A 23,796-nucleotide genomic window follows, 5' to 3' on the forward strand; every position below is an offset into this window, starting at 1 on the left:
CTAATCATATAAAGTTTCCTATGATGAAAGACTAGACCAAAAAAAAAAAGTAAAGGGTGGTGACTATTGATGTGTATTAGTGTTGTTTGTAAATGTACAAAAAAAAAAAAAATAATAATAATAAGATAAGAATAGTAAAAATAAGAATGATACACAATACATAAATAAGTAAAAAAAAAAAAAAATAGAATAAATAAACTATATGACTACCACAAAAAGTACTATATATTGTTGATAAAAAAAAAATACTATTCGGCTACTGTATACATTGTTCGTTGCTTTTGTCGCATTTCCCGTTCCGCTTGTTTCTTCTTTCGTTCAATGATAACAAATAAATCACCATCATCAGAATCATCATCATCATCATCATCTGATACCGTGGTAATTGCTGGAATAACGGTTGTTGATGATATCCTTTTCTTATCTTCTTCACTATCCGTAAGATCATCATAATATGAATAATCATAATTCCTGCGAGTTGAATTGTTATTGTCTTGTTGTTTTTGTGTTGTACGGAATCGATTGATGGCAGGTGTAGCAGGAGTAGACGTTGATGGCATTGGTTGAAGAACTCTAGTTGGTACATCATCTATCATGGTTTGATTTGGTTGTAATGGTGCTGAGTATCCCATTGATCGATATTCTTCTGAACCCATTCGATTATGTTGATAAGCTGTATAAGATGAAGGTGATATTGATCCGCGTTCCAAGTTATTATTGTTATTTGAGTATGGTATATGTTGTTGTTGAGAAGAAGTAGCGTATGGTGAAATATTTTGTTGATAATAAGGTACTCGATGCATTCCATCATCATAATATGTTTGTTGTCGATTATCTTGAAATGGGTAAGTGTTTTGATGTTGTAAATGACCAGGACCGGTATAATGTCCATGATGATATGTAGTTGGATTTGCAAGTAAGTCAGGTGTAGAGGAAGATCGATTCAGGGCATTTTGTGAAGAATATACAATATCATTCGATGTGCTGCTTCGTCCAAAACCTTGATACATTTGATGTTGTTGTTGATCAATTGGGGTCATACTGGTTGATGTGTTACGTGATAAATTATTATTTTCCAATGATTGACTAGACCGCCAAGAAGATATGGATCCAATAGATCGATGAGAAACCCTTGATTGTGTCGAATCAGATCTTCCAACACGATCATTCTTTTGTAAAGCCAAAGTAGTTGCTGATGATGCTGACATGATTGAATATCGATTGTGATGAGTTGATGAATGATTTGTATCCTTTCGATCCAAATCATTATTTCCTGGATTGCTATTATCATCATCATCATCGTCATCATCGCTGAGCATTGTTTCCCCTAATAATTCTATCAATTCGTCATCATCATCATCGTCAATAGGTATATCCGCACGAGGCCAAGTTCCAACAACAAAAGGCATTTCCAGACTTGATACAGATTTCTTCGTACTGCTTAATTTCACCCTAACACGAACCTTATAGTGTATATGTAGTGTCTTGTCTTTAAACCGAATAGTAGGAGGTGTTGAAGTAGGAATCATTAATTGACATGTCGTTGATTGTGAGAAATTGTAAGGTCCAATTATTTTGATATCTTGTTTCACCACTTTTAGAATATCCTCTGTTGATGCCGTATTCCTAATAACAAATAAATATATAAAAAAATAATAATAATAATGAGATAAATCCTTTACTATTGTTGTTTGTACTTACTTTTGGGTACGAATCTCTACAGTACGGACCAATTCTACTTCCAAAGCATTTTGTAAAGAGAAGGCTTCAAAATGATTGATGACGATTTTCAAAGGAACAATTTCACCTAAAAACCAAAAAAAAAAAAAATATTAGTTTATATATATATATATATATCCTTTAATAATACTCTACCACGCGTATATCCAAATCTTGGCATTGAGGCAGTAGTTTGACATTTCTTGTTGTATTTTGCACCAGGCAATAAAATATCCATTGATTTTTCTTGGGAGTTGATAAAAGGTGTTTTAGTAACATCAATTAGTTCTAAAATAGGTACAGTATAAGATACTTTTGCACAAAGAGATTCTGGTACCATGGGTCGATCGTGAATAGCAGTAAGAATATATTTCACTCTTGCTTTCCTTTTACCAAACTAATTTAAAAATAAAGAAGAGAAAGTTACTATTATATTTCATTTTATTATTATTATTATTTTTTTTTTTACCTCCATTGTGCTTGGAAGATCATCAGGAACAACAAATTCAAAAGGAAAAGAATGTTGTTTAGCATCCAATACATGAGATGATTTGGTATCTTCAATAGTAGAAATGGGTAGAATTTTCGTCTTTGAGAATAAATTGATCACTTCTTTATCCTTGACTGATATAAAGACTTGACCAGAGAACCTTATGACAATATGATTGGTTTTAGTTGGACTTTTCGGATGGATAGTAACAGCACCTATAGAAACAAAAATAAAAAATTCTAGTTTATTCATCTTTTTATCATGTTATCTATTGTACCTTTTATGGTTTCACCAGGGAAATAAAACTTTTCTTCATGAAGTCGAATATCAATAGTTTTGGTATTTTTGCCACGATGACGCATAGATTATGTATATGATTGTATACGTATATAATGTGATTGTATGTGAGGGAAGAGATAAAGAAGGGATAGTCAAAAAAAAAATGGTAGAAAAGGATGACTATGGAAAAAAAAAATAGACCTTATGAAAAGACCCAATACTAATATAAAGAAAGAAGAAAAAAATCAAAAAGGAGGGGAAGAAGGAGGACCTGAGATCAATAAAAACGAAAAGAATAAGAACAAAAAAAAAAAAAAAAAACTGGTTGTTCAAATAAAAAGGGAGGCTATTCAATGAGAAAAAAGAAAAAAAGGTTCAAAAAGAAAAAAAAAGGTTTCAAAAAAGAAACAAAGAAAAAAAGAAAAAAATAGGATAGTCTGGACTTCAAAAATCAACTGGACTATCTACTTGACAAAAAACTGTACAATGACAGAAAAAAAAAAAAAAGCTGAGAATCACCCTGAGATAATAATTTTTAGATAGAATCAATTGTCATTTGCAAGGATTCACTATGACAAAAAAGGTCCCTTATTTGATCTTCATTTTTTTTTTATATTTATTTCTAAAAAAAAAAAAAAAAACAAACAAAAAAAGGTGGGGATAAAGTGTTATTAGTTGAGCCACATAAAACATAAAAGATCATTTTGTACGACAAACCAAGCTTTACTTTATAGATAATGATAATAATGATGATCAAACTTTGCCATAATAAAAAAAATATCTAAATAAAGAATCAACTAGTTTAGTTGATTAATATCATAACTATTATTATTATTATTTTCATATTTTGGAAAAGAGAAAATGGACAAAAATAAAACTAATAATGTTTATTGATACTAAAAACAAAACTATATCTATACTAAATCCATTCAAAGATGAATCAGTAAAAAAAAAAAAAAATACTCTATACTAATCCTTCAAATGTAAAGGTGAATCACCACTATAATGAATCTAATAAAAAACAAAAAAAAAGTTTAGTCTATTGAAAATAATTTCTTCAATATTCATTTACCTCTTTTGATCCCACAGTACCACCAGTCCCTGTTACACCAAAAGTCGTCCAAGTTTTGACATCCTTGGTAGGTTCCAAAGCAGCCCAAGAAATACCATTAGTCTTTTTCAAATTGATTTCAACTTTAGTGGAAAGAGCATTAAACTTGGATCCTTCACAATCAATCAACTATATATAAAAAATAATAATAATAAATATAATATAATCGATATAAATGTAATTAACATACATGGAATAAAGGTAAATGTTTCTTATATCGTTGATTATCCTTCATCTTGATATCAATATCAATAGCGCGACTAGTAAATTTGACTTGTGTATCTTCCTTATTCTTTGCAAAAATACTAATGATAACATTTGTTTGAGTTTGATACCAATCCATACGGCAATCCACCAATTGTTCTTCTTGTCCTTCTTTCTTGCTTCCTACAAACAAATGACCTTGTCTTTCCTTGCATCCCTTGATCTTGAGAAATTCATCAAATTCCAATACCTTGCGAGAACAACAACTCCAACCTTTTGATCCTTCATGGAAAATGGGTGCACCAGGATGATAATGACAAATCGATTCAGGACCACGTGAAGTTGCTTCATCCACAAATGTCACTCCACATCCACGTCTTCGACACGTTGTTCCAACTTTGACGGGTATCGATTCATCATCCTCTTGTTCTTCCTCTTTTTGTACTTCCTTTTCTTTTGTTTCCGCTGGTGTTTCCGTAATAGGTGCTACAGTTGGCGCTGGTTTGTTTCCATAAGTTTCAATTCCATTTTCTACCTTGGTGGCTACAGTGGGTTGTTTGGGAGTTGTTTCTTTCACCTCCGGCTTTTCCAAACTATGTTTTCCAAAAGTACATCCAGGGATTTCTAAAAAGGCATCAAAATCATCCACACGTTTCTTGCAGCAAGACCATCCCTTTAAACCTAAAAAAAAAAATCATGTCAGTCAAATATATATATATATATATATATATATATTTTAAAAATAGTTATTATACATACCTTCGTGGAAAACAGGAGCACCCGAGTGGAATTGACAAGCTGTTACCAAAAAAGAAAACACGGTTAATGTTCATCGATCGCTTGCATTTTTTTTTTTTTCATAGTCAACACTTTCACTTACCATTATCGACATTATTGTCAAGACTGAATTCTTTTCCACATCCTTGATGAGTACACTTTGCCATAATGGAAAATAAAGAAAGTCAAAAAAAAAAAAAAAAAAGACAGTGAGAAAGTTAATAAAAAAAAGAAAAAAGTCAAGAAAAACAACAAGAAAAAAAAAAACCCTCCCCGCTTATGGGAATTCATACCCAGAAACTCATTGGAGGGAGCTCTCGAAGTTTCTGGACGAAAAAACTTCTCTTTGACTAAATTGGGAAGGGAAAAGAAGCATTTCTCAATATGGGGAAAATGATCATCAATCCATTATGGTAAAATTAAAAAAAAATGATTCTTGCTATTCTCTATCATTAAAAATCAAATTATTTGCTATTTTAAATTATTTAAATTGTCGAGTAAATATCTATCATCAATCATTATTCTACTTCGGAAGCGATTCCGATTGACTATGTATTTTCGATGAGGGACACAGTCATTCGCCAATTCAACCATGTCAATATCATTATATCATAAAAGGGAGACAGTATATAATATAAACAAAATCATAATCATAATCGTCATGTTCTATCATAAAATAAATGTTTATTGTACAAGTAGAAAAGGGTATTCAAAGAAGATAAAAATAGAATGAGAATAACTAGATTTATAACTATCTACGAAAGACATCATCATCATCAACTACAAAATAAAATAATAAAAGTAAATACAGAGATTACTAAATTATATGCAAGATGTATTTTTACCAGAATATCAAAAACTTATCACATTGGATTGTTGATGATGATTAGTATTTCACTAAAATAGGATGTTTGTTGCCGTAAGTTCCAGATTTGTTGCTGGTGATAGAACTGGATCGCAATCGTTTGGATCCACTACGTATATCAGAGTAATCTTCGAAATCGTCATCGAAATGACTATTGTTTGATTCTTCGCTAATTTCTATATCATCGGATCGTCCACTATCGCTGATCATGTCATCCATTTCCGTCAAATCGATACTATTATTAAATGGTTCATCTATAGGCGTTTCATCCGGTATTTCAATTACTTTGTCATTGCCGCGGGATTTGATGCCATCTACAACCGTCGTAAATAAATTGCTCTAATAAGAATATATATACGTATGTATACCAAAAAAAAAAAATCAGAAAAAGAAATATTTCTTCATGTACTAGCTATAGAAACAAATATCATTTACCTTTTTCTTTAAAACGTCATCCAGTAATCCTTCTTCAATAGTATCCTTAATAATCACTGTATGGATATAGGTTTGTTTAAGTTGATTCATTCGATGAATTCTTGCTACCGCTTGATCTATTGATACAATAAATTCCCATTAGTAATTTTGTTCATATCTCCAGTCATTTGACCAAAGTAAGACAATTACCCATTGTTGCTATAAAGTGACATAAAAAAGAGAAAAAGAGAAAAAAGAGAATTCAAATCAGTAAATAGATTTATATTAGAATACAAACATTTTCTATGTCTCTTTGCTGTTACTCTTCTTACCTGGATTCCACCATCGATCAAGAAGTACCATATGATTTGCACATTGAAGGTTCAATCCAACACCACCTGCTTTCAAAGATAATAATAATACTTGACATCGAGGTTGAAAATTGAATCGTTCCAAACAAAATCTTCGTTCCGAGTTTGGCATATCACCGACATCTACAAAAAAAAAAAAAAAAAAAAAAGGAATACAGTTGAGTGAAAACCCTGTTACAACATATATTTAATAATATAACGACTTACAGCTTTCATGTGTAATGTTGACACTTTTCAAAATATCAGATATAATAGATAAGAAATCAACAAACTAGATAAAAAAAAAAAACTATTAGATACATTGTTTCTTTGTTGGTTTAATCACAATTATATTTACCTGAGAAACCACTACAATCTTATCCTCTGGAGATTTTTCAAGTGATTCTTGTAAAAAACTGATAAGCCAAGAGACTTTAGTAGATCGAATCATAAAAGGTAATTTTTCTAGTTCATCCATATCAGGTTGAGTAATTTGGTCATCATCACCACATTGGTCACTAAGTATATGCATATGTAAAAGTAGTTAGTTTTGGATGAAATTCTTCTTTCATTTGGGGATACTTACTAAAAGTCTCTGATAGTATCACATACATGCTTGAGTTCAGAATCAAGTTTTCGTCGATCAGCAGTCCAATTACAACCAGTATCAGAGTTCAACATTTTTGCTACTTCTTCATCTGATTTTGTAAGTGAAGTAGGAATCAGATCTGGGAACTTGTTGAGTAAGAGTTGATGATGGGCACATACTGGTTACAATCAGTAACATTCACAAAACAATATAAATAAATAAATAAACCTCTTTCCAGACTATTAATAACATTTTTTTTTTTTACCTTGTTTCAATCGTAGATAAAGTAAAGATGCCCTTAAACCTTCTTCCTTTGTATTCTTCCTACGGGATATAGTTTGAAGTTGCTTGTATAAAATTTGTTCCAAATAGTCATAGAGTGCACGTTCAGGTGGTGTAAATTCCAATTCAATTCGAATTTCCTTTCTGGGTTCCATAGCCAATGCATTTTGAAGGTCCTCCTTTTTCCGTCGTATCATGTGTTTTCCAAGAAGATCTGATATATAATTGATATCACTTCGTTTTGCTATAGGTAAATCAATATCTAGGAATCTGAAAATAGGATAAAGTTCGGAAACATCATTCTATAATACAAAGGGTGAGACAACATGATTCGAATGTTTCTTCTTCTTTTTTTTCTTATGTCTTACCTGAAGAGGAGTTCCTGTCAAACACCATCGATAAGTTGCCCGCAATTCCACAATGGCGTCATATAGTTTTGTTCGTACGTTGCGTAGTTTATTACATTCATCTAAAAAAAAAAAAAGTTTAAAATAAAAAGTGAATGCATTGATAAAATATTATCATCGATATTACCTAATACAATACGATACCAATTGGTATTAAATAAAGGAGCAGATAAGTTTTGTTGATATCGTCGCTGGTACTCAGATCGCACACGGTCATAAGTTGTAATCACTACCTTGAAGCATGGTTCTACATAAAATAAATAAATAAAAAAAAAAAAAAAGAACAATCAATGTCACGTTCATTCAACTTAATAACTCATTCACCTACGTTCCAATAAAAAGATTGTTTCCTCTTGATAAATAAAATAAGGTAAACTACCATATTTTGATTTTGTGCGTATTTCTTCTGTCCATTGGTGAGCAATCTAATTATTGAGAATAAAATTAAATCAATCATACATGTGGAAATGAATTGCCTGTCAAATGAATCCTATATTATCACTTACACCATGTGATGGCACTATGATCAACGTTCGTGCTTGAATATCTAACTTTGGTTGTTGTCGTAAAAGCGTAGCCAAGATCTGTAAAGTCTATAAATATAAATATATAAAGAATAATGAGATATTGGCATTACAAAGATGAATCCCATCCTATAAGTGGTATTATATTGTATCTGACAAACTTACCTTTCCAAGTCCCATCTTTGTTTTTTTTTTTTTTATCATTCGAGAAGTAGGAAGACAATTAGTTAGTGATATATTGTTTCCTCCCCCTATTATCAGTGTAATATCCTAGTTCATTTGTCACTTACTTCGTCAGCCAAGACACCTCCACGGCTAGTTTGTTCCATATGAATCATTTGTCGTATCCCTTCCTCCTGGTGTTCTTGAAGTACAATATCATCACGAAGGCTTGCATGCACTATATCAAAAAGAAAGAGATAAATGAATATTAGTATAAAGTGACCAACAAATCAAGTGGTTATAAACATATGTATATCTGATGATCGATCAGTGATATATATATAAAGACAAAAAAAAATGTTGCACAAATGTTTTTCACTAAGGGGTGAGAAATATAAAAGGGAAACAAACTTACCTGCATTCATATCAATATCTGGAATATCGGAAATATCAGTCATAGTTGTCACAAGAATATGATCTCTATCTATAATAATGATAATAATAATAATTAAAAAGAAGGTGTTAAGCAAAAGAATATGTAAAAAAAAGCTGTCAGTGCAAGATCAAAGAACGATGCGCGCCTGTTACAAAAAACATAAAAGGGATTGTTTTACCTCTTAACCAAAAAGCATTTTCAATAGGATAATAAATACCACCTACATCGACATAAACATTGTAAGTGACATTTGATTGCCATTCATTGGGATAAAGTGAACATAAGCGTGATAAAAGTCCATTGAGATCTTCTTGTTGGTGTATATGAAGCCAATATTTCGTTCCTTGAACAGCAGATCGTGCAATCAAACGCACCACTTTATCGTCACCACTTTGACAACAATTACAATCTGGTAGTCCACCTTTGATTGTAGGTACCATTATTCAAGTTAAAAAATACGTAATATATATATATATCTATAAAAAAAATGAGGGACCAAAAAAAAAAAAAAAAAAAAAAAAAAAAGGTAATTGACGGGGTTTGGAATAACATACAAAAAAGTTTGGTTTGATAGACAAGGCGCGTGTGTAGCGTGTCTACCTGTAAGTGGCAAAAAAAAAGGAACATGCGGAAATGCAATCATGAAACATGGATCAATGAGTAATTAATAAAAATGGATCAAACAAAAAAAAAAAAATCAAACTTTTTCTTCCTTTTATTTCTATTTTGGTTCAACATACTGATCAATAAAACTACCAAGACATCTGAGTATCATAAAATACAATGATCTATAAATATAGCCACTATCACCACCAATTTCTTCTTCAGCTTCAGTCAATTTGATCCCTAATCGACCACCTGCCCATCGAGCTTGATAGATAAGGATAGTAAATCTAAGCCAATAACCTTGATCATTATCGTTGTTGTTAATTGTGTTGAGTATCATCTTGTCATCTAGCCGTTCTTGTGGGTCATGTTCATCATCATCATCAGATATTGTAGCCACATCATATCGGTTTCCGTCCATCCATCGTTTCCAATGTGAGTATCGACAAGAACATTGAATAGTATAGGGTTCTTCTAAAACAGCTTGACCTTGAATATTCAAAATCATAAGGAGATGCATCAGGTAATGCATAAGATGATGTGGTGGTACACGGAATAAATGACGACGATTGAATCGGAATAGACTTTTGGGATAAGCACTTATCTTGGGTTGATCTTGATATTGCGTATCATTGCAGTTATTCTTATTATTATTGTTCATGGTGGTCAATAAAGCCGTCACTAATGATCAAAGAAAGAAAAAAAAAAAAGATGTAAGCCAAAACATTTGAAAAAGACAAGAAAAATATGCATCTTACCAATTTCATCTTCAAATGCTGTATGGGAATCGTCATGTCGTAAATTGTTGGATCGTCGTAAAGAACTTCCAAAAGACGGAATACGTCGAATTTGTTGCCGCATGGATTGAGATCTAGATACCGTTGACTGTTTTGAATTTATTGATGATATTTGTTGATCTACTAAAGGAGCATTCGCTAAGTTATTGTGTGATTGAAGTATCGATCCTAATCGTTTGGCTGCACTTTTGCTGCGTTGTAACAAGCTGTTCGATCGTCCTAAAGAACGACTACCCCAATTTGCTGTTGATGTGTTAGTAATGATGGTGGCTGCATAATCAGAATCGAATGTTGTTGTTGTTGTTGATTTCTTTGTATGTGATCGATCAGTTTTGCTTCTTGATAATGAAGTGTGCCATCCTGTACGATTGCTGGGTGTCGTTGTACTACCTGATCGTGTAAGTAAAACAGTATTGGGTATAGGTGAGGATGGAGCTGATGTATCAAATGTTGATGAAGATGTTAGTGAAGTTTTATCCGGTGATTGTATTTCATCTAAAGCTTTCCGTTCCTTGACTAGATAGTAAATAGACAAAAGTGGATCTTGGATTTCATTCAATGTCGTAGTATTATAAAGCGCTGGACGTCCATCGGAAGAATCATGTCGTGAACGTCGCCATCGTAATCGAGAACCATGATGATGGTCATATGTTGGTGTTGATATAACCGTAGGATGAATAGCAGATTGGTATTCTTGAGACGTTATAATGGCTTGTAATCGATTACGTATATCAGGAATGTCGCCAAATCCATATTCATACATCATTTGAATGGCATCATCATCGATAGTTGTTAAAGGCGAGCGCTGTTGTAAATGATTGTTGATTGGTGTATTGTAACCTTTGTTCATCCAGGGATGATTTTCAATATAGTTTAGAGTTTCACGTTTCATTGGGTCAACTTGTAGGATGTTTGAAAGAAGATCCACGCAGTCTTGAAACAAATATAATTCAGTGAAGTTAGTCATCGAAACAGATCTCTTTTTTTTTTTTTTCCTAGTTATTTACCTTTGCTAAGATGATCAGGATAATCTACTATACCAGCTTTAATTTTTTGATGAAGAATGGGCAAACTTGTATCATCAAAAGGAACACGACCGCAGACAAGAACAAATAAAACCACACCAAAACTCCATACATCGACTTCTGGACCAGTATAATCACGAGCACGGAGCAACTCGGGGGCAGCAAAATAAAGAGATCCACAAAAAGTATTGAGTAAAGATTTGGACGAATAAAAGTTCGAAAGACCAAAGTCAATGATTTTGATTTCTTCATTCCTCGTGATCAAAATGTTTTCAATCTTGAGATCTAAAAATAAAATAATGTAAACATGAGATCATGATACTTTCTGCTCCACGTTCAAACGAATGTGATCTTTTTTTTTTTTTTTCTGTTACCTCGATGAACGATAGCATTTCGATGACAGTAATCTAAATAATAAATAAATAATAGAATGAATAAATAGAAAACATAATGGGTATATATATTATTATTATTATTTACCAAGAGCACTAACAATTTGTCTAGAGAATTTTCGAGCTTGTTTTTCCTTGAGTTTGCCATGACGAATGATATAATCCAATAATTGACCACCATCCACATATTCCAAAAACATATAATAATCATTGCCTTCACAAGTCCATTCTACTAATCGACATATATTAGGGTGTTGTAATAGATGCATAATAGCCATTTCTCGTCGCGTTCGTTGTTCTCTTTCTTGTGGTGTATCTTTTGGATCCCTATGCTCTGTCTTTGTTGTTGTTGAAGAACCTGTTGAAGTCCAAGTAGAAACTAAATCATTTCTTGGTATGATCTTTACAGCATACTATAATATAACACAATATATATATATATAAAAGAGAATGCTTAAATCAGTCAGTATGACATTGTCAAACTTAATGTACCTTACCTTTTGAACGGAGTTACCGGTATATCTTTCGGCTAGTTTGACTGTTAAAAATAGAATAGATATATGTATAAGAGTCAACTTCTTTACCAAGTTCTTTTTTTCTCTTTACCTCGACCGATGCTGCCTTCCCCAATCGTTTTGTGTTGAATGACATAATTGCTAATATGTAGTTGTTGTGATTTGTGTTGCTTTTGTCTTTCTTCGTTTTGAAGGTGAGAAGAGAGACCACTACTGGTGGTATTGACCGGAGGAGTACATATTACTTGCTCCGTAAAGGACATTATATGTAGAAATAAATAAGGTTTATATGGAACAAAAAAAAAAAAAAAAAAAAAAAAAAAAAAAAAAAAAAAAAAAAAAAAAGGAAAGAAAAGAGAAAAAAAAAAAAAAAAAAAAAGAGGAGAGAACCAAAATTTATTACCTGCTATGCACCTTTTTGTTGCACAGCGACAAAAAAAGAATTGATGGATTTTCGGCTTCATTTTGGCAATGAATACAAATCATGTTTTATTTTGATAACAATGCTACGCTAATAATAACAAAAAAGTAAATGAAGAATAATCTATTATTAAAAATCTATAATTGAATTATCCACAACGACAAGAAAGTTTTCCAATATAATAACATAACACCATTAATAAAAATATGACAGATAATTGTGGTCCATTGAATGATAATTGATCACCAATAATAATGATACTATTGTTTCGTTGTTTCTATTAAAAAAAAAAAAAAAAAAAACGTTAGTTTAGAATTATATTTTGTTATGCTTCATGATTGTTTGCTGTCGGTACCTGTCTAAAGTCATGTGAGAATTCCGGTTGTTGTATATTACTAGGTATGACTAGAATATAATAATAAATCGACAAGTTAGAATCTCCTCCTTTTTTTCTAATATTTTTTATTACATTGTTCATTATTTTGTTTCGTGTCTTGAAATGCTTGATCACTTTCTTGTTTTAATGGGTGGATGACTGATGGTGTTACTAATGATTCCAGTCTCCCATAAAGATCTTGATTTTTTTCATGTAAAGCCATAATAGCTGATGATGATGCTGTTGATGCTAATGATGATGATAATGCCGTTGATGACGAAGATAATGATGATGTTAATGATGATGATTTTGATGAAGATGGTATCTTTGATGAAGGCACGGTATCACTTATCAAAGGTGAAGATGTTGGTGATGTAAGTATATCTGTCGCCTCCGTTTTAGTTCTAACAGTTGATGATAGTGTGTTGTCTATTTCATTTGCTGATGATTTTGTGTCACCATCCTTTGCTGATGAAGGAGTAATAATAACTTCAATAATAGTACCATCCAAAGTGTCTTTTTCCGTGTAGATGCGAACGCCTGCATTATCTGGTTGGAGAACAACCTTTACATCCTGTTGAGGTTGAGTTGATACTGTAATTGACTTTCCGTATACACTTGAGTGCGTTCGAATATCTGTGCACCAAGCTTGTTTATTGTGAAGATGCTGTCTTGAAGGATGATGTTTTGCAATATAAGAAACCTTGTATTCCTTGGTATCCGTATCATAATATTCATTCACAATCTTTCCAGCCACCCGTCGGATATAAGGAGGACAACCAAACGTAGTGATATAAGATTGCACCCGTAATACACATAATGGAACTTCCGTAGTCAAAAGTCGAATGATTGCCGATGGTAATGGTGTAACACCTGCTAAATCCATATGAGAGATAAAAGTGATATTCACTCCCGTTCGTTTTCCTTGTTCATTCTTGGTAGTTTGAAATGTCCATCCATGTATAAGTATTTGTCCACGTATATGAGCATCAGTTTCAGGAGTAAGACTGTCAGATACACTTGCTGAGATCACATGAATAACGCCGGATCTTGCATCGCTTTCAATTTGAGTCAGTACTGAAAAATCTCGACTGTGAATAGGGAAGATACTTCTCATTTGCGTATATACAAGATATTCCTTCTGAGAGAATCTTTCCACTACATGTCCATCCTGAAAATAATCGTCCCCTATTATAAAGATACAACATATAAGTAATCCAAAGACAAAAAAAAAAAAAAAAAAAAAAAAAAAAAAACTCACATTTTGTCCTTGCACCAAAACACTGAACCACTGAACATAATTGTTCTGTCGTCCATGAACCTTCAAGCCAGCCATCGCCTCGTAAAATCGGGAGAGCATAACCTTGAGACGCCTTTGAATACAGTTTGACACCTTCCCTTTCACCAATATTTTTCCATTCATCCATATCGCTTGAAAATAAACGTTTGTAGTTGTTGATGCTTTCTTTTCGAATCGACCGATGTCGTGCTGGTGGATAGAGTTTACCAGTTTCCAGAGATGATAGTTTCAGATTAGATATATGATTGTTGTCATCGGATGATGTGGCAGGTATACTTTTCTCTTCCATTGTTGAAGGAGGTATAATAACGTCGTCTGCAAAAGTAATTCGCTTTGTCAATGATGAAGATCGTGAAGTCGTTTGTGGTGGATTCAATGAAGAACATCTTGGTGGAGGATTAGTCAGGATAGATGAATTGACGGATAACGAACTGGAATGTAAATATAAAGAGAGAAAAATCATTAAGGATTGATTTCCTTTTCCTTTTGTTCTTTTTTTATTATTATTATTATTATTCTTTACCGTGTTGGCGTGACTGATGTCTGTGAAGTCATGATTGAAGGTCGTCGTTTAGTATATGCTGATAATGGACTGAGTAATTTGTTTGTTGGTTTTGGTTGTTGTTCCTGATTGGTAGCCTTCTTTCCTTGTGCCTTGTTTTGCAAATAATTATCAATAGAGGCAATCACCAATGGTTTTCTAGCAAGTGATTTTTTTGTCAATCCGGGGATCCAGCCTCGTATGTATTCTTCAGTAATAAATGTCACATGGGTTGATGGCGGTGTTGTTGGTAGTAACTTCAATATCCATCCGTGTAACTAGTTAAAAAATCAATAATGAAAAAAAAAAAAAGATGAATAATTGAATAAAATGTTTGACATTTATATCATATGTTCTACCTACTTTGATTTCGTTTCTTGTTTTTCCAGATGCTTTTGGTACTTTATCAGTATCTACACTTGTACATGCAAATATAATCACACCGTCATTTGAACAATCTATCTTTTCTACCAATGTCAAATCATATGCCCTATCAACCCAGGAAAAGAAAAAGAAAAAGTTATCTTTCCATTCATTCATAAAATAAAATAATATCAATTCTATTCTTTCTATCTTCTTTTTTTTCTTTTCTAACCTTGATGTTCCATTTGATCGGTAAGTTTCGTATGTGATCGATGTCGTTTCATTCAAATTTTCTACCAAATTACCATCTTCAAACCTATTAAAATAAAAATCAAGTAAATATGATTAAAAAGAAAAGTATATTTGATTCTAATACTTACTGTTCATCCCATAGCTTTCTCATACCAATGACATAAAAGACTGATTGAGGAGTAAAACCATGTATAACCAATTCTCCTTTGAAGACCGCCATTTTATCACCATTGACTTGTTTTTGGATCATATAAACGATAACACCGCTTTTATGTTTTAGTACTTTTTTCCATTCGTGTTCACGAGCTAATTGTCGAACAGAGTCAATAGCCATATCAGCTTGATACATGTGATAACTTGAAGAATTGACCAAGGAACCTGCCATGGATGAATGCGCGTTAAAAGAAGTTGAAGATAATGATTGAATTGGTTTCGTAATAGCTGAAGTTGTCATGGACCAGCTGCTTTGTTTGGAAGGTTCTTCATCATCACTAAAGGGGTAAACACCACGTGCAATAGTAGAAGGATAGTGTGAATCAAGGTCAGAATCAGCTTCAGTATAACCACTGTCTCTGTCCTGCAGATATTGAGGTTTCAAATAGAGGGAAGAAGATGACGAAGGTGGAGTATTTTGTTGTCGATCTTGGTTACGCCTCATAGCCAGACTGAAGCTGATAATATAATTAAAGAAAAAAAAAAAAAAAAGAAAGAAGAAAAGAAAAAGAAAGTAGTTGAGTACAGATGAGTTTTCTTGTTCCTTACAGTTTCAAAATTGATTCAAACACCGCATTGGGTTCCTTATGGGTGTTGTAATACAAAAAAAAAAAGCCAATATATTATAAACTAAGCTCTTTTTTGATATTGTAGCATTTCATCAAACTGGATAAAAGATAAAAAAAGAAAACCGATATCTGATAATGAAATGAATTGAATCTCATTCTTATTTTTCGTTGGTATGTTTTTTTTTTTCTCACTAAAAAAAAAAAAAAAAAAAAAAAGTGATCTACAAGACTACCACGAACCTTTTTTTTATTGGCTGATGAATTGGGAAAAGACTAGAAATTTTTATATATAAAAACGTCAAAGTAATTTTTTTTCTATTTTTTCCTTTTTTTTATTATCTACTAGATATTATATATATATATAACAATATGGTGACCGTACTTCCTTTCTCTGAACGACAACAACCTGATACTCTTGTTCTTTTTGATGTTGATGGTACATTGACTCCTGCTCGTCAAGTAAGAAAAAAAAAATAAAAAAAACAACATTTATTTACTTATCATCTTTTTTTTTTTTTTTTTAATAATAGGATGTTTCTCCTGAAATGTTAAATGTTCTTGCTGAACTTCGTCAAAAGGTAGTCATCGGTTTCGTTGGTGGATCTGATCTTGTCAAACAAGAAGAACAACTTGGCAATAATGGTAAGAATAATAAAAAAAAAGGCAAGTTTTATTATACTGTATTGATTCCATCTTTTATGTATATATATAAAAAAAAATAGTTCTTGACTTGTTTGACTATTGTTTCCCTGAAAATGGATTGTCTGCCTATCGACTTGGCAAGAAATTGGAATCTCAAGTAAGAGAAATAAATCATATGGACTAGACATAGTAATGTATTTACAACATTGTATTGTATGACTTTTTTTTTAGAGCTTTATCGGTTGGATTGGTGAAGAAGATTATACAAAATTAGTAGACTTTTGTTTACGATATATTGCTGATATGAAATTGCCGAAGAAACGGTAAGTATCAAAAGTACTATATATATATATAGTGACTGATGATGATGATTTTTTTTTTATTTTTTATATAATAAATATAGTGGTACCTTTATTGAATTCCGTAATGGTATGATCAACGTATCTCCAGTAGGTCGTAACTGCTCTCGTGAAGAAAGAAATGAATTTGAAAAGTTTGATTTGGAACACAAATTACGGGAAAAGTTTGTTGCAGCATTGAAGAAGGAATTTTCTCATTTGTCATTGACTTATTCTATTGGTGGACAAATCTCATTCGATGTTTTCCCTACTGGTTGGGATAAGACTTATTGTTTAGGTCGAGTGAAGGATGAAGGTTTCAAAACTATTCATTTCTTTGGTGACAAGACATTCCAAGGTGGTAATGACTATGAAATCTATACTCATCCTGACGTGACAGGCCATTCCGTGACTAGCCCTGATGATACCATTCGCATTTTGAAGGAACTTTTCCCTTAGATTAGTATTAGTTTTAGTTATTACAATCAGTTATTATTATTATTATTAGTATTGTTTTTTTTTTTTTTGTTTTTTTGTTTTATTTTTACTGGATTATTTCTAGTACTTCTTTTCTATATTGTAATAAAAAGATGTCATATATTGTTTCAAAAAAAAAAATCATATTTATATCATACAAACAAATATACGTTATGGAAACACGAAATGTAAATAAAAACTGATGGCTTACTTTATTTGGAAAACATGAGTGACACAGTACCCCATCAAACTTCCTTTAGTTAAAAAAGCAAAAGTTAAGTGATCATTCACAACAAAATGATCATCAGATATAATAGAAACTATGTAAAATGCTGCACAAAGGTCCGATTACTTTTTTTTTTTCTTGACATTTTATTTTGAATAAACTAGAGGAAAAAAAAAAAAAACTATGAAGTAAAAGGCTGCATAAGCAGAAGAATGCGGTCCCTAAAAAAAAAAAGTTACCTAAAAAAACCATTTTCGATTTCTTTTTTGTTTATCTCCCCCCCTTCTTTTTAATTCCCCAACTTTCTTACTCCTTTTTCACCTTTTTTTCCCTCTCTTTTCTTTTGTTTCTTCTTTTTTTTTTTTATGACTAAAAAATACGCTTCTTCCGTGTATAGTCAGAAAAGTGCTACTAGTGCTAAAAGTGGACGTTCTTACTTATCCTTCACTACAGGTGCAACCATCTGGCCCATCTTTTCAAATTCAAAAGAACAAGATGTCTCACCTGACTCCTTGAATGAAGCAAAACAAGGAATTTGGAAAAATTTGAAAAATTGGATACCATCAACAACAAAAAAAGTCGATACTGATAATTTTACTATCAAGTCTTCTTCTGGTTCTATTTCTTCTTCTTCTTCATCCTCTTTTGGAAAATGGAAAAAGATCTTAATATCGCCAACTCAATATGTGCAACAAAAATCTTATAAAAAATCGCCCGTTTCATCACTTCAAGATACAGATGCAAATTTGACAACATCTTCTATAGATACTGCTTCTTTTTCTGATAAAGGTACTACTGGTTATCCTCCTGCTCCTCTTCTATCTCATCCAATTGGTATCCTAGTGAATGGTGGTGGCTCTGCAGAAGAAATAGCTGAACAAAAGAAAAGGAGAAGGCAACGTCGATTGTATCTTATGCGTATGCAGCAACCTCCTTCTCATAGGCAATCCGTCTCATCTATCGCTTCATCCGAAAACGCCACTTCCAATAGCAGCACCGTCAACAATTCTAATGGACGTAAACGACAAGTTGGATTCAGTGACAATGTAGATTCATCATCATCTTCTACTTTATTATCAACACCTCCTGATGATACAACAAGATTTGATATTGATGACAAGTTAGTAGTAGTGGATGATGAAAATACAGCAATAACTATGGATCAATCTTGGTATTCAGCTCCTCGAGTAATGTTTGTGGAACCCAGTCCAGTCCCACGTTTCCGCAACGAACCGCCCGCACCACCCCCTTCTCCACCGTACTTAAACGTCATTGTGCAACCTTTTAACATCAACAACAACAACAACAACTCAGCAGCAGAAACAGATGAAAATGATAATGCATCTTCAACAAGGAGGCATAGCTTGATCACTGATAATGAACATAGTGATATTCCTACTATCTTCACCACATTACCACAACAACTATATCATGGATTGGATTTACGACAACAACAACAAGAGGAAGAACAAAGACGACCTAGATTAGTATTTACATCTCCCTTACATCGAGGACAAACTATCACATTTTCTTTACAAAACGCCATTCCAGATGATCATATCATTGTATACAAATTTTTGACCAGCAATACCAAGTTATTCCCTAGGACTCGTAACAAAGGTTATAACAGCAGCAACAGTTATAGTTATTCATCATCAGCAACATCAACAAAGGACACTCTTACTTCCTCTTCTTCTTCTTCTTGGTCTACTCCATCAGTCCTGATCTCTGGTACATCATCAACACATCCATCCGCTTCTGGATTATCAACAACAACAACAACAAAATCATCCTTATCATCAAGTACAGAAAGATATTTTGTTCGACCTAGTGCAGGAAGAATGATTTCAGGTGAAACACATTCAGATATCATGCTATTTTTGAATCAAGTGCCTCCTTTAGCTCCAGGTGAAGTTCTCAAGGATAAGATTTTAGTACGGTGGGCTGTCATTCAACGTGGTACTCAAGTCGAAGAATGGGTTAATCAACTGAAGGAATCAACAAGAAGAAAATGGTTGGAAATGTTATTGGAAAACTGGCCTGATCAAGTGGTGGAAAGAAAAACAAGAATTAGTATTCGTTTTGTATGAAACATTCTTTTTTTTTTTTTTTTTTGTTCGTTAGTTTATCTTTGTATATAGTCACCATCTTTTTTTTTTCTATTATCTCTATATATATTCCATTATCTCTCTTCTCTTTTTATATATTACTTTGTCATATACTCATTTATATATATATATTTGTGAAAATAAAAATTATCTACATATTATTATTTAAATGATGTTAGAAAAAAAAGAAGGAAAAAAAATTCTCTGAGGGATATTCTAAATGCTAGTTAATATTATGTGTGTATATATATGCAGACATGAAAAGAAACAAGGAAAAAGGAATACATCATTATCATATGAACATCCCTTTCTTCTAAGTGTGAGTATGCAGGGATGACATAGGCTCGTTCAGGGTCCTTTCTCTCTATGAATTATGGATAAATCATTCCACATCAAGTGTTATTACAGTATGATCCTACGTTTTTATACTCGAGCACACATGTGTTTAATAATAAAAATAAATGTATATCAAGGCTTTCTTTTACTCCGTTGAGTTCCTATTTGATCTCATAGTCGTTTTTTGTCTATAAATTTAGTTTATTTCAATGGATATGTATTAAAGTCTAAATGATAACTAATGCTAATAATAAGGGTATATAGGGAGTAAGCGCAACTAACTAACAAGTGTAAAAAGAGACATACAAATCATTCTTGATAGTAATCATGTAGAAATAAACCAGCCATTCTACTTATTGTTGTATACTTGACATCTGTACGTAATTGGATCAATCCTTGTTTTAATTCTTCTGTCAATATCACTAGTTAAAAAAAAAAAGTATCCCATCGATGATATATGAGCATATAGAATCAATATATTGATATCAAGATAAATAATAAAAGAAAATCTATACCTTCTTGAGTTTGAGAATTTAGTAACAGTAAAAGAGTAGTAAGGGCATTGAGTATCGTGTTGTTGGTTGCATTGTTTGGTCGACTACAAATATACCTAGAGATTGCTTTGATATATTTGGGATCAGATACAATATAATATTGATGCCGTGGTTCTATAAAAAATAAAAATAAAATAAAAAGTGAATAAGAAATAAAAACGCATAAAAGTACAACAAAGATATTACCTAAACAAATATTGGCAAGTCCACCTAATCCAAATTCCTGCAATAGAATATCGTCATTATCCAACGCGTCTAATTTGTAAAGCGAACTAGTTAATCTAAACCTTCTTTTTTTTTTTTTTCTTTTTCTATAAAATGCTTCTTATAACGCTTTACCTAAAAAGAGATCCACTACATTAATATCCCATAACCAGTCATAATTTCCAGGATCATATGCAAAGTTGGCCAAGTTGGCTAGCACTTGTTGTTTGGCTTCTATCAAACAAAGAAAATGGTCAATACTACATAAAATTCATATATTTAAACTTACCAATATCATTTGTTGATGTGTATTCATGTGCAAGTTGTTGAAGATATTCATATCTGTTAGGACTGGATTGACCATGACGACTAGCAATATATTTTTTACTTTGGAACATGAGAAAGAAAGACTAAAAAAAAAAAAAAAAAAAAAAAAGGAAAAAAGAAAAAAGCGGTAATTGAAAAATACTCTGATAAATGATTTCCTTTCATCCAGAAAAAAAAACTTTTGACACCTTTTTTTTTTTTTGTTCCTCTCTCTCTCTGAACATGATATCCCGTACATTATGTACAGTAACTAAGATCCGATTCCGTAATAACAAATTAATAATTGATCAACGTAAGTTAATCAATAGATAACTTTATTTATGACCTTTAACCTTATCTTTTCTATTATTTTAAAAGGCTGTCCATGTTTTAATTCTTGGCGACTCTATACACAAACTGCAACCTCTAGTCTCTCTTCAGTGGACTCAATGATATCAGATACAACAGAAACAACGTCAATAACACGTTCTTCTTCTATAGACAAATCAGAATCGGTCATGAAAAGGTTACTGGAAACTGGATCGCAATATTCATTAAAAAGACCAACTCTATTAAAACATATGCGGAACATGGTGAATGAACTTTATCAAGACGGTATTCCTGTTAGTCCTTCAGTCTATGAAAAGCTTCTTGATATATATTCCACAAAACAAGCACGACAAATGGTGATGCCTCTTATATTAGAAATGGAAGCCAATGGAGTTCCTCTTACAGCTGAATTTTTCCACAAGGCACTGCAGGTAAGTTCATGAATATATATATATATATATATATATTGATGTTAAACTTATTCCTTTTTTTTTTTTTTTATCTATATATCTATTAAGGCTGCTTCAGATAACGTTGATACGATTTTACAAGCAAGGATTTTGGAACGAATGGAGATACATGGAGTGAAAAGGACAGCACAAACATACAAACTACTGATATTAACGATGAAGGAAAATCTAGAATTCGAACGGGCACTGGATACATTGGAAGAAATGAAACAATTAGACATCAAACCAACACCAGTAATCTTTATGACCATGATCGATTTTGCACTACTATTCAATGAAGCCTCGATTGCCTTTGATTTATTAGAACAGATGGAAAAGGTGGAAACGATTACAAAAAAACATCTATATTTATCTGCTCTCCGTTGTGCTGTATTGACTGACAACGTAAGTTTTTTTTTTTTTTTTTATATATAAAAAGAGAAACTCATTTTATGTATATATATATTATTTATTAGTATGAAATGGTCAAACGATATTGGAAAACATTGACTAAAGATAAAAACTTATTACCTGATGATGGCCTTTGCAAACATGCACTTCTTGTGGCAGCTCGATTCAGCGATCCTCAACTAGCATACGATGTACTTTATACAACTGGCGATCTTGGATACCCTTACACTGATCATCATTTTACTTGCCTATTAGAATCATTCGCTTCTACTTCTGATATGAAAAATACCTTCCGAGTTTTGACAGCTATGCGACAAGCCGGTATCACACCATCCAAATCAACTTTGACACCTGTGGCTTTAAGATTAGGCAAGGACGTTAATGCAATTATTCAAGCAAGACAAATGCTAGTGGAATTACGGAAGGAGAACGATAACAAGGGATTAGTGGATGTAGCAGCATTCAACATGATCATTCATACATTTGCGTATAACGGACAATTCGAAGAATCTCTGGCGACATTTGATTTAGCACAAGATTTGGGTGTGACTCCTAATGTGGACACATTGGATGCTCTTTTGGATGCCTGTATTCATCAGCGTAGTGCATCACATGGTAAAGCCTTCTTCAATTCCTTTAGAAAATCTGGTATTCAACCAACAGTGGTCTCTCTTTCGAAGATGGTAACATTGATGTGTACACAAGAAAATTTTGAAGATGCCTTTGTCTATTTGGAACAAATCAAAAAAACTGGTCAGATACCATTACGTGGAGCCTATTATAGATTGATCAAGAAACTAGCAGTCAGCAATGATCCTCGATTACAGATGGCCTTGGATGATATGGAAGCCTGTGGATACAATCTATCAACGCATTTGGATGATTATATGGAAGACAAGGCCCAAATGCATGAAAAGCGCGCAAGGAAAAGGGGTTTACTCCCAATTGAAAAGCATATCTAATTTAGCTACTTTTTTTTTTTGTACATCTTTTTCCCTCATTCTTGTATTTATATATCATCTTGTTTAATAAAACAAAAACTTTATACTGACACTTGTATCGTTTTTACTATACTTAGTATTAAATTAGTGAATTTATTTGGAAAATAGGATTAATAAAGCATCGAAAATATAATAAGAAAATCTATTATATAAGAAAAAAGGAAGATCTACACACTGGAGACATGTTGTCTCTGATAATTGCCTAATGATGGTACTGTATACAGTATGTCGCATAAAAAACTTGCGAATCAGCGGACTGTCAAATAATACGGTAGATATTTTTTCTTTTTCTTTTCTTTTTTTTTCTTTTTTTTTTTTTTTTTTTTCGTCTCCTTCTCTCTCTTCCTTTGTCTTTTTCTTTTAACATTCAATCATTTCATTCCAGGTGTAATGGCACATTCTGATGAAACTATTGTCCAGCATCGCTTTATTCAA

At 32.3% G+C, this 23,796-nt stretch overlaps 9 protein-coding genes across 9 annotated transcripts; 3 read left to right on the plus strand and 6 right to left on the minus strand.

The window, feature by feature from the left end:
• Positions 1-170: 170 nt before the first annotated feature.
• BX664DRAFT_340245 (uncharacterized protein) lies at positions 171-2,802 on the minus strand. The gene is made up of 5 exons (XM_051546786.1): positions 2,487-2,802; positions 2,189-2,424; positions 1,876-2,116; positions 1,702-1,807; positions 171-1,626 (listed from the first exon to the last, which is right to left on the minus strand). Exons 1-5 carry the CDS (start codon positions 2,569-2,571, stop codon positions 249-251), a joined length of 2,046 nt encoding a protein of 681 aa, XP_051396926.1. The 5' UTR covers positions 2,572-2,802; the 3' UTR covers positions 171-248.
• A 583-nt stretch (positions 2,803-3,385) lies between these two features.
• Positions 3,386-4,778, minus strand: BX664DRAFT_340246 (chord-domain-containing protein). The gene is made up of 5 exons (XM_051546787.1): positions 4,684-4,778; positions 4,563-4,601; positions 3,790-4,484; positions 3,561-3,728; positions 3,386-3,499 (listed from the first exon to the last, which is right to left on the minus strand). The coding sequence occupies exons 1-5, from the start codon at positions 4,745-4,747 to the stop codon at positions 3,458-3,460; spliced, it is 1,008 nt and encodes a 335-aa protein (XP_051396927.1). The 5' UTR covers positions 4,748-4,778; the 3' UTR covers positions 3,386-3,457.
• A 1,384-nt stretch (positions 4,779-6,162) lies between these two features.
• Positions 6,163-9,049, minus strand: BX664DRAFT_268849 (SNF2 family N-terminal domain-containing protein; the record flags this gene model as incomplete). The annotated part of the gene is made up of 13 exons (XM_051541021.1): positions 6,163-6,353; positions 6,438-6,501; positions 6,568-6,727; positions 6,796-6,937; positions 7,064-7,382; positions 7,449-7,549; positions 7,615-7,734; positions 7,816-7,912; positions 7,994-8,080; positions 8,177-8,191; positions 8,302-8,411; positions 8,589-8,657; positions 8,788-9,049. The coding sequence occupies 13 exons, from the start codon at positions 9,047-9,049 to the stop codon at positions 6,163-6,165; spliced, it is 1,737 nt and encodes a 578-aa protein (XP_051396928.1).
• Positions 9,050-9,198: 149 nt separating this feature from the next.
• On the minus strand, positions 9,199-11,690 carry BX664DRAFT_340270 (uncharacterized protein). The gene is made up of 5 exons (XM_051546788.1): positions 11,518-11,690; positions 11,412-11,444; positions 11,020-11,322; positions 9,974-10,945; positions 9,199-9,896 (listed from the first exon to the last, which is right to left on the minus strand). The coding sequence occupies exons 1-5, from the start codon at positions 11,627-11,629 to the stop codon at positions 9,331-9,333; spliced, it is 1,986 nt and encodes a 661-aa protein (XP_051396929.1). The 5' UTR covers positions 11,630-11,690; the 3' UTR covers positions 9,199-9,330.
• A 644-nt stretch (positions 11,691-12,334) lies between these two features.
• Positions 12,335-15,880, minus strand: BX664DRAFT_302065 (uncharacterized protein). Its single transcript, XM_051542415.1, has 8 exons — positions 15,326-15,880; positions 15,178-15,261; positions 14,946-15,072; positions 14,565-14,860; positions 14,003-14,472; positions 12,835-13,929; positions 12,721-12,770; positions 12,335-12,642 (listed from the first exon to the last, which is right to left on the minus strand). The coding sequence occupies exons 1-8, from the start codon at positions 15,853-15,855 to the stop codon at positions 12,514-12,516; spliced, it is 2,781 nt and encodes a 926-aa protein (XP_051396930.1). The 5' UTR covers positions 15,856-15,880; the 3' UTR covers positions 12,335-12,513.
• Positions 15,881-16,056: 176 nt separating this feature from the next.
• BX664DRAFT_340274 (eukaryotic phosphomannomutase) lies at positions 16,057-17,517 on the plus strand. The gene is made up of 6 exons (XM_051546789.1): positions 16,057-16,108; positions 16,220-16,438; positions 16,510-16,621; positions 16,702-16,778; positions 16,853-16,944; positions 17,025-17,517. The coding sequence occupies exons 2-6, from the start codon at positions 16,349-16,351 to the stop codon at positions 17,416-17,418; spliced, it is 765 nt and encodes a 254-aa protein (XP_051396931.1). The 5' UTR covers positions 16,057-16,108; positions 16,220-16,348; the 3' UTR covers positions 17,419-17,517.
• A 1,335-nt stretch (positions 17,518-18,852) lies between these two features.
• BX664DRAFT_268352 (uncharacterized protein) lies at positions 18,853-19,752 on the plus strand (the record flags this gene model as incomplete). Its single annotated transcript, XM_051540996.1, has 2 exons — positions 18,853-19,256; positions 19,467-19,752. The coding sequence occupies 2 exons, from the start codon at positions 18,853-18,855 to the stop codon at positions 19,750-19,752; spliced, it is 690 nt and encodes a 229-aa protein (XP_051396932.1).
• A 548-nt stretch (positions 19,753-20,300) lies between these two features.
• On the minus strand, positions 20,301-21,283 carry BX664DRAFT_340282 (uncharacterized protein). The gene is made up of 5 exons (XM_051546790.1): positions 21,154-21,283; positions 21,000-21,098; positions 20,847-20,915; positions 20,622-20,774; positions 20,301-20,528 (listed from the first exon to the last, which is right to left on the minus strand). Exons 1-5 carry the CDS (start codon positions 21,260-21,262, stop codon positions 20,416-20,418), a joined length of 543 nt encoding a protein of 180 aa, XP_051396933.1. The 5' UTR covers positions 21,263-21,283; the 3' UTR covers positions 20,301-20,415.
• A 405-nt stretch (positions 21,284-21,688) lies between these two features.
• BX664DRAFT_268831 (uncharacterized protein) lies at positions 21,689-23,322 on the plus strand (the record flags this gene model as incomplete). Its single annotated transcript, XM_051541019.1, has 3 exons — positions 21,689-21,931; positions 22,019-22,354; positions 22,426-23,322. The coding sequence occupies 3 exons, from the start codon at positions 21,689-21,691 to the stop codon at positions 23,320-23,322; spliced, it is 1,476 nt and encodes a 491-aa protein (XP_051396934.1).
• Between the last annotated feature and the right edge of the window lie 474 nt (positions 23,323-23,796).

This window comes from Halteromyces radiatus (genome assembly GCF_025201355.1).
Source record: "Halteromyces radiatus strain CBS 162.75 chromosome Unknown BX664scaffold_8, whole genome shotgun sequence".
Classification (NCBI taxonomy): domain Eukaryota; kingdom Fungi; phylum Mucoromycota; class Mucoromycetes; order Mucorales; family Cunninghamellaceae; genus Halteromyces; species Halteromyces radiatus.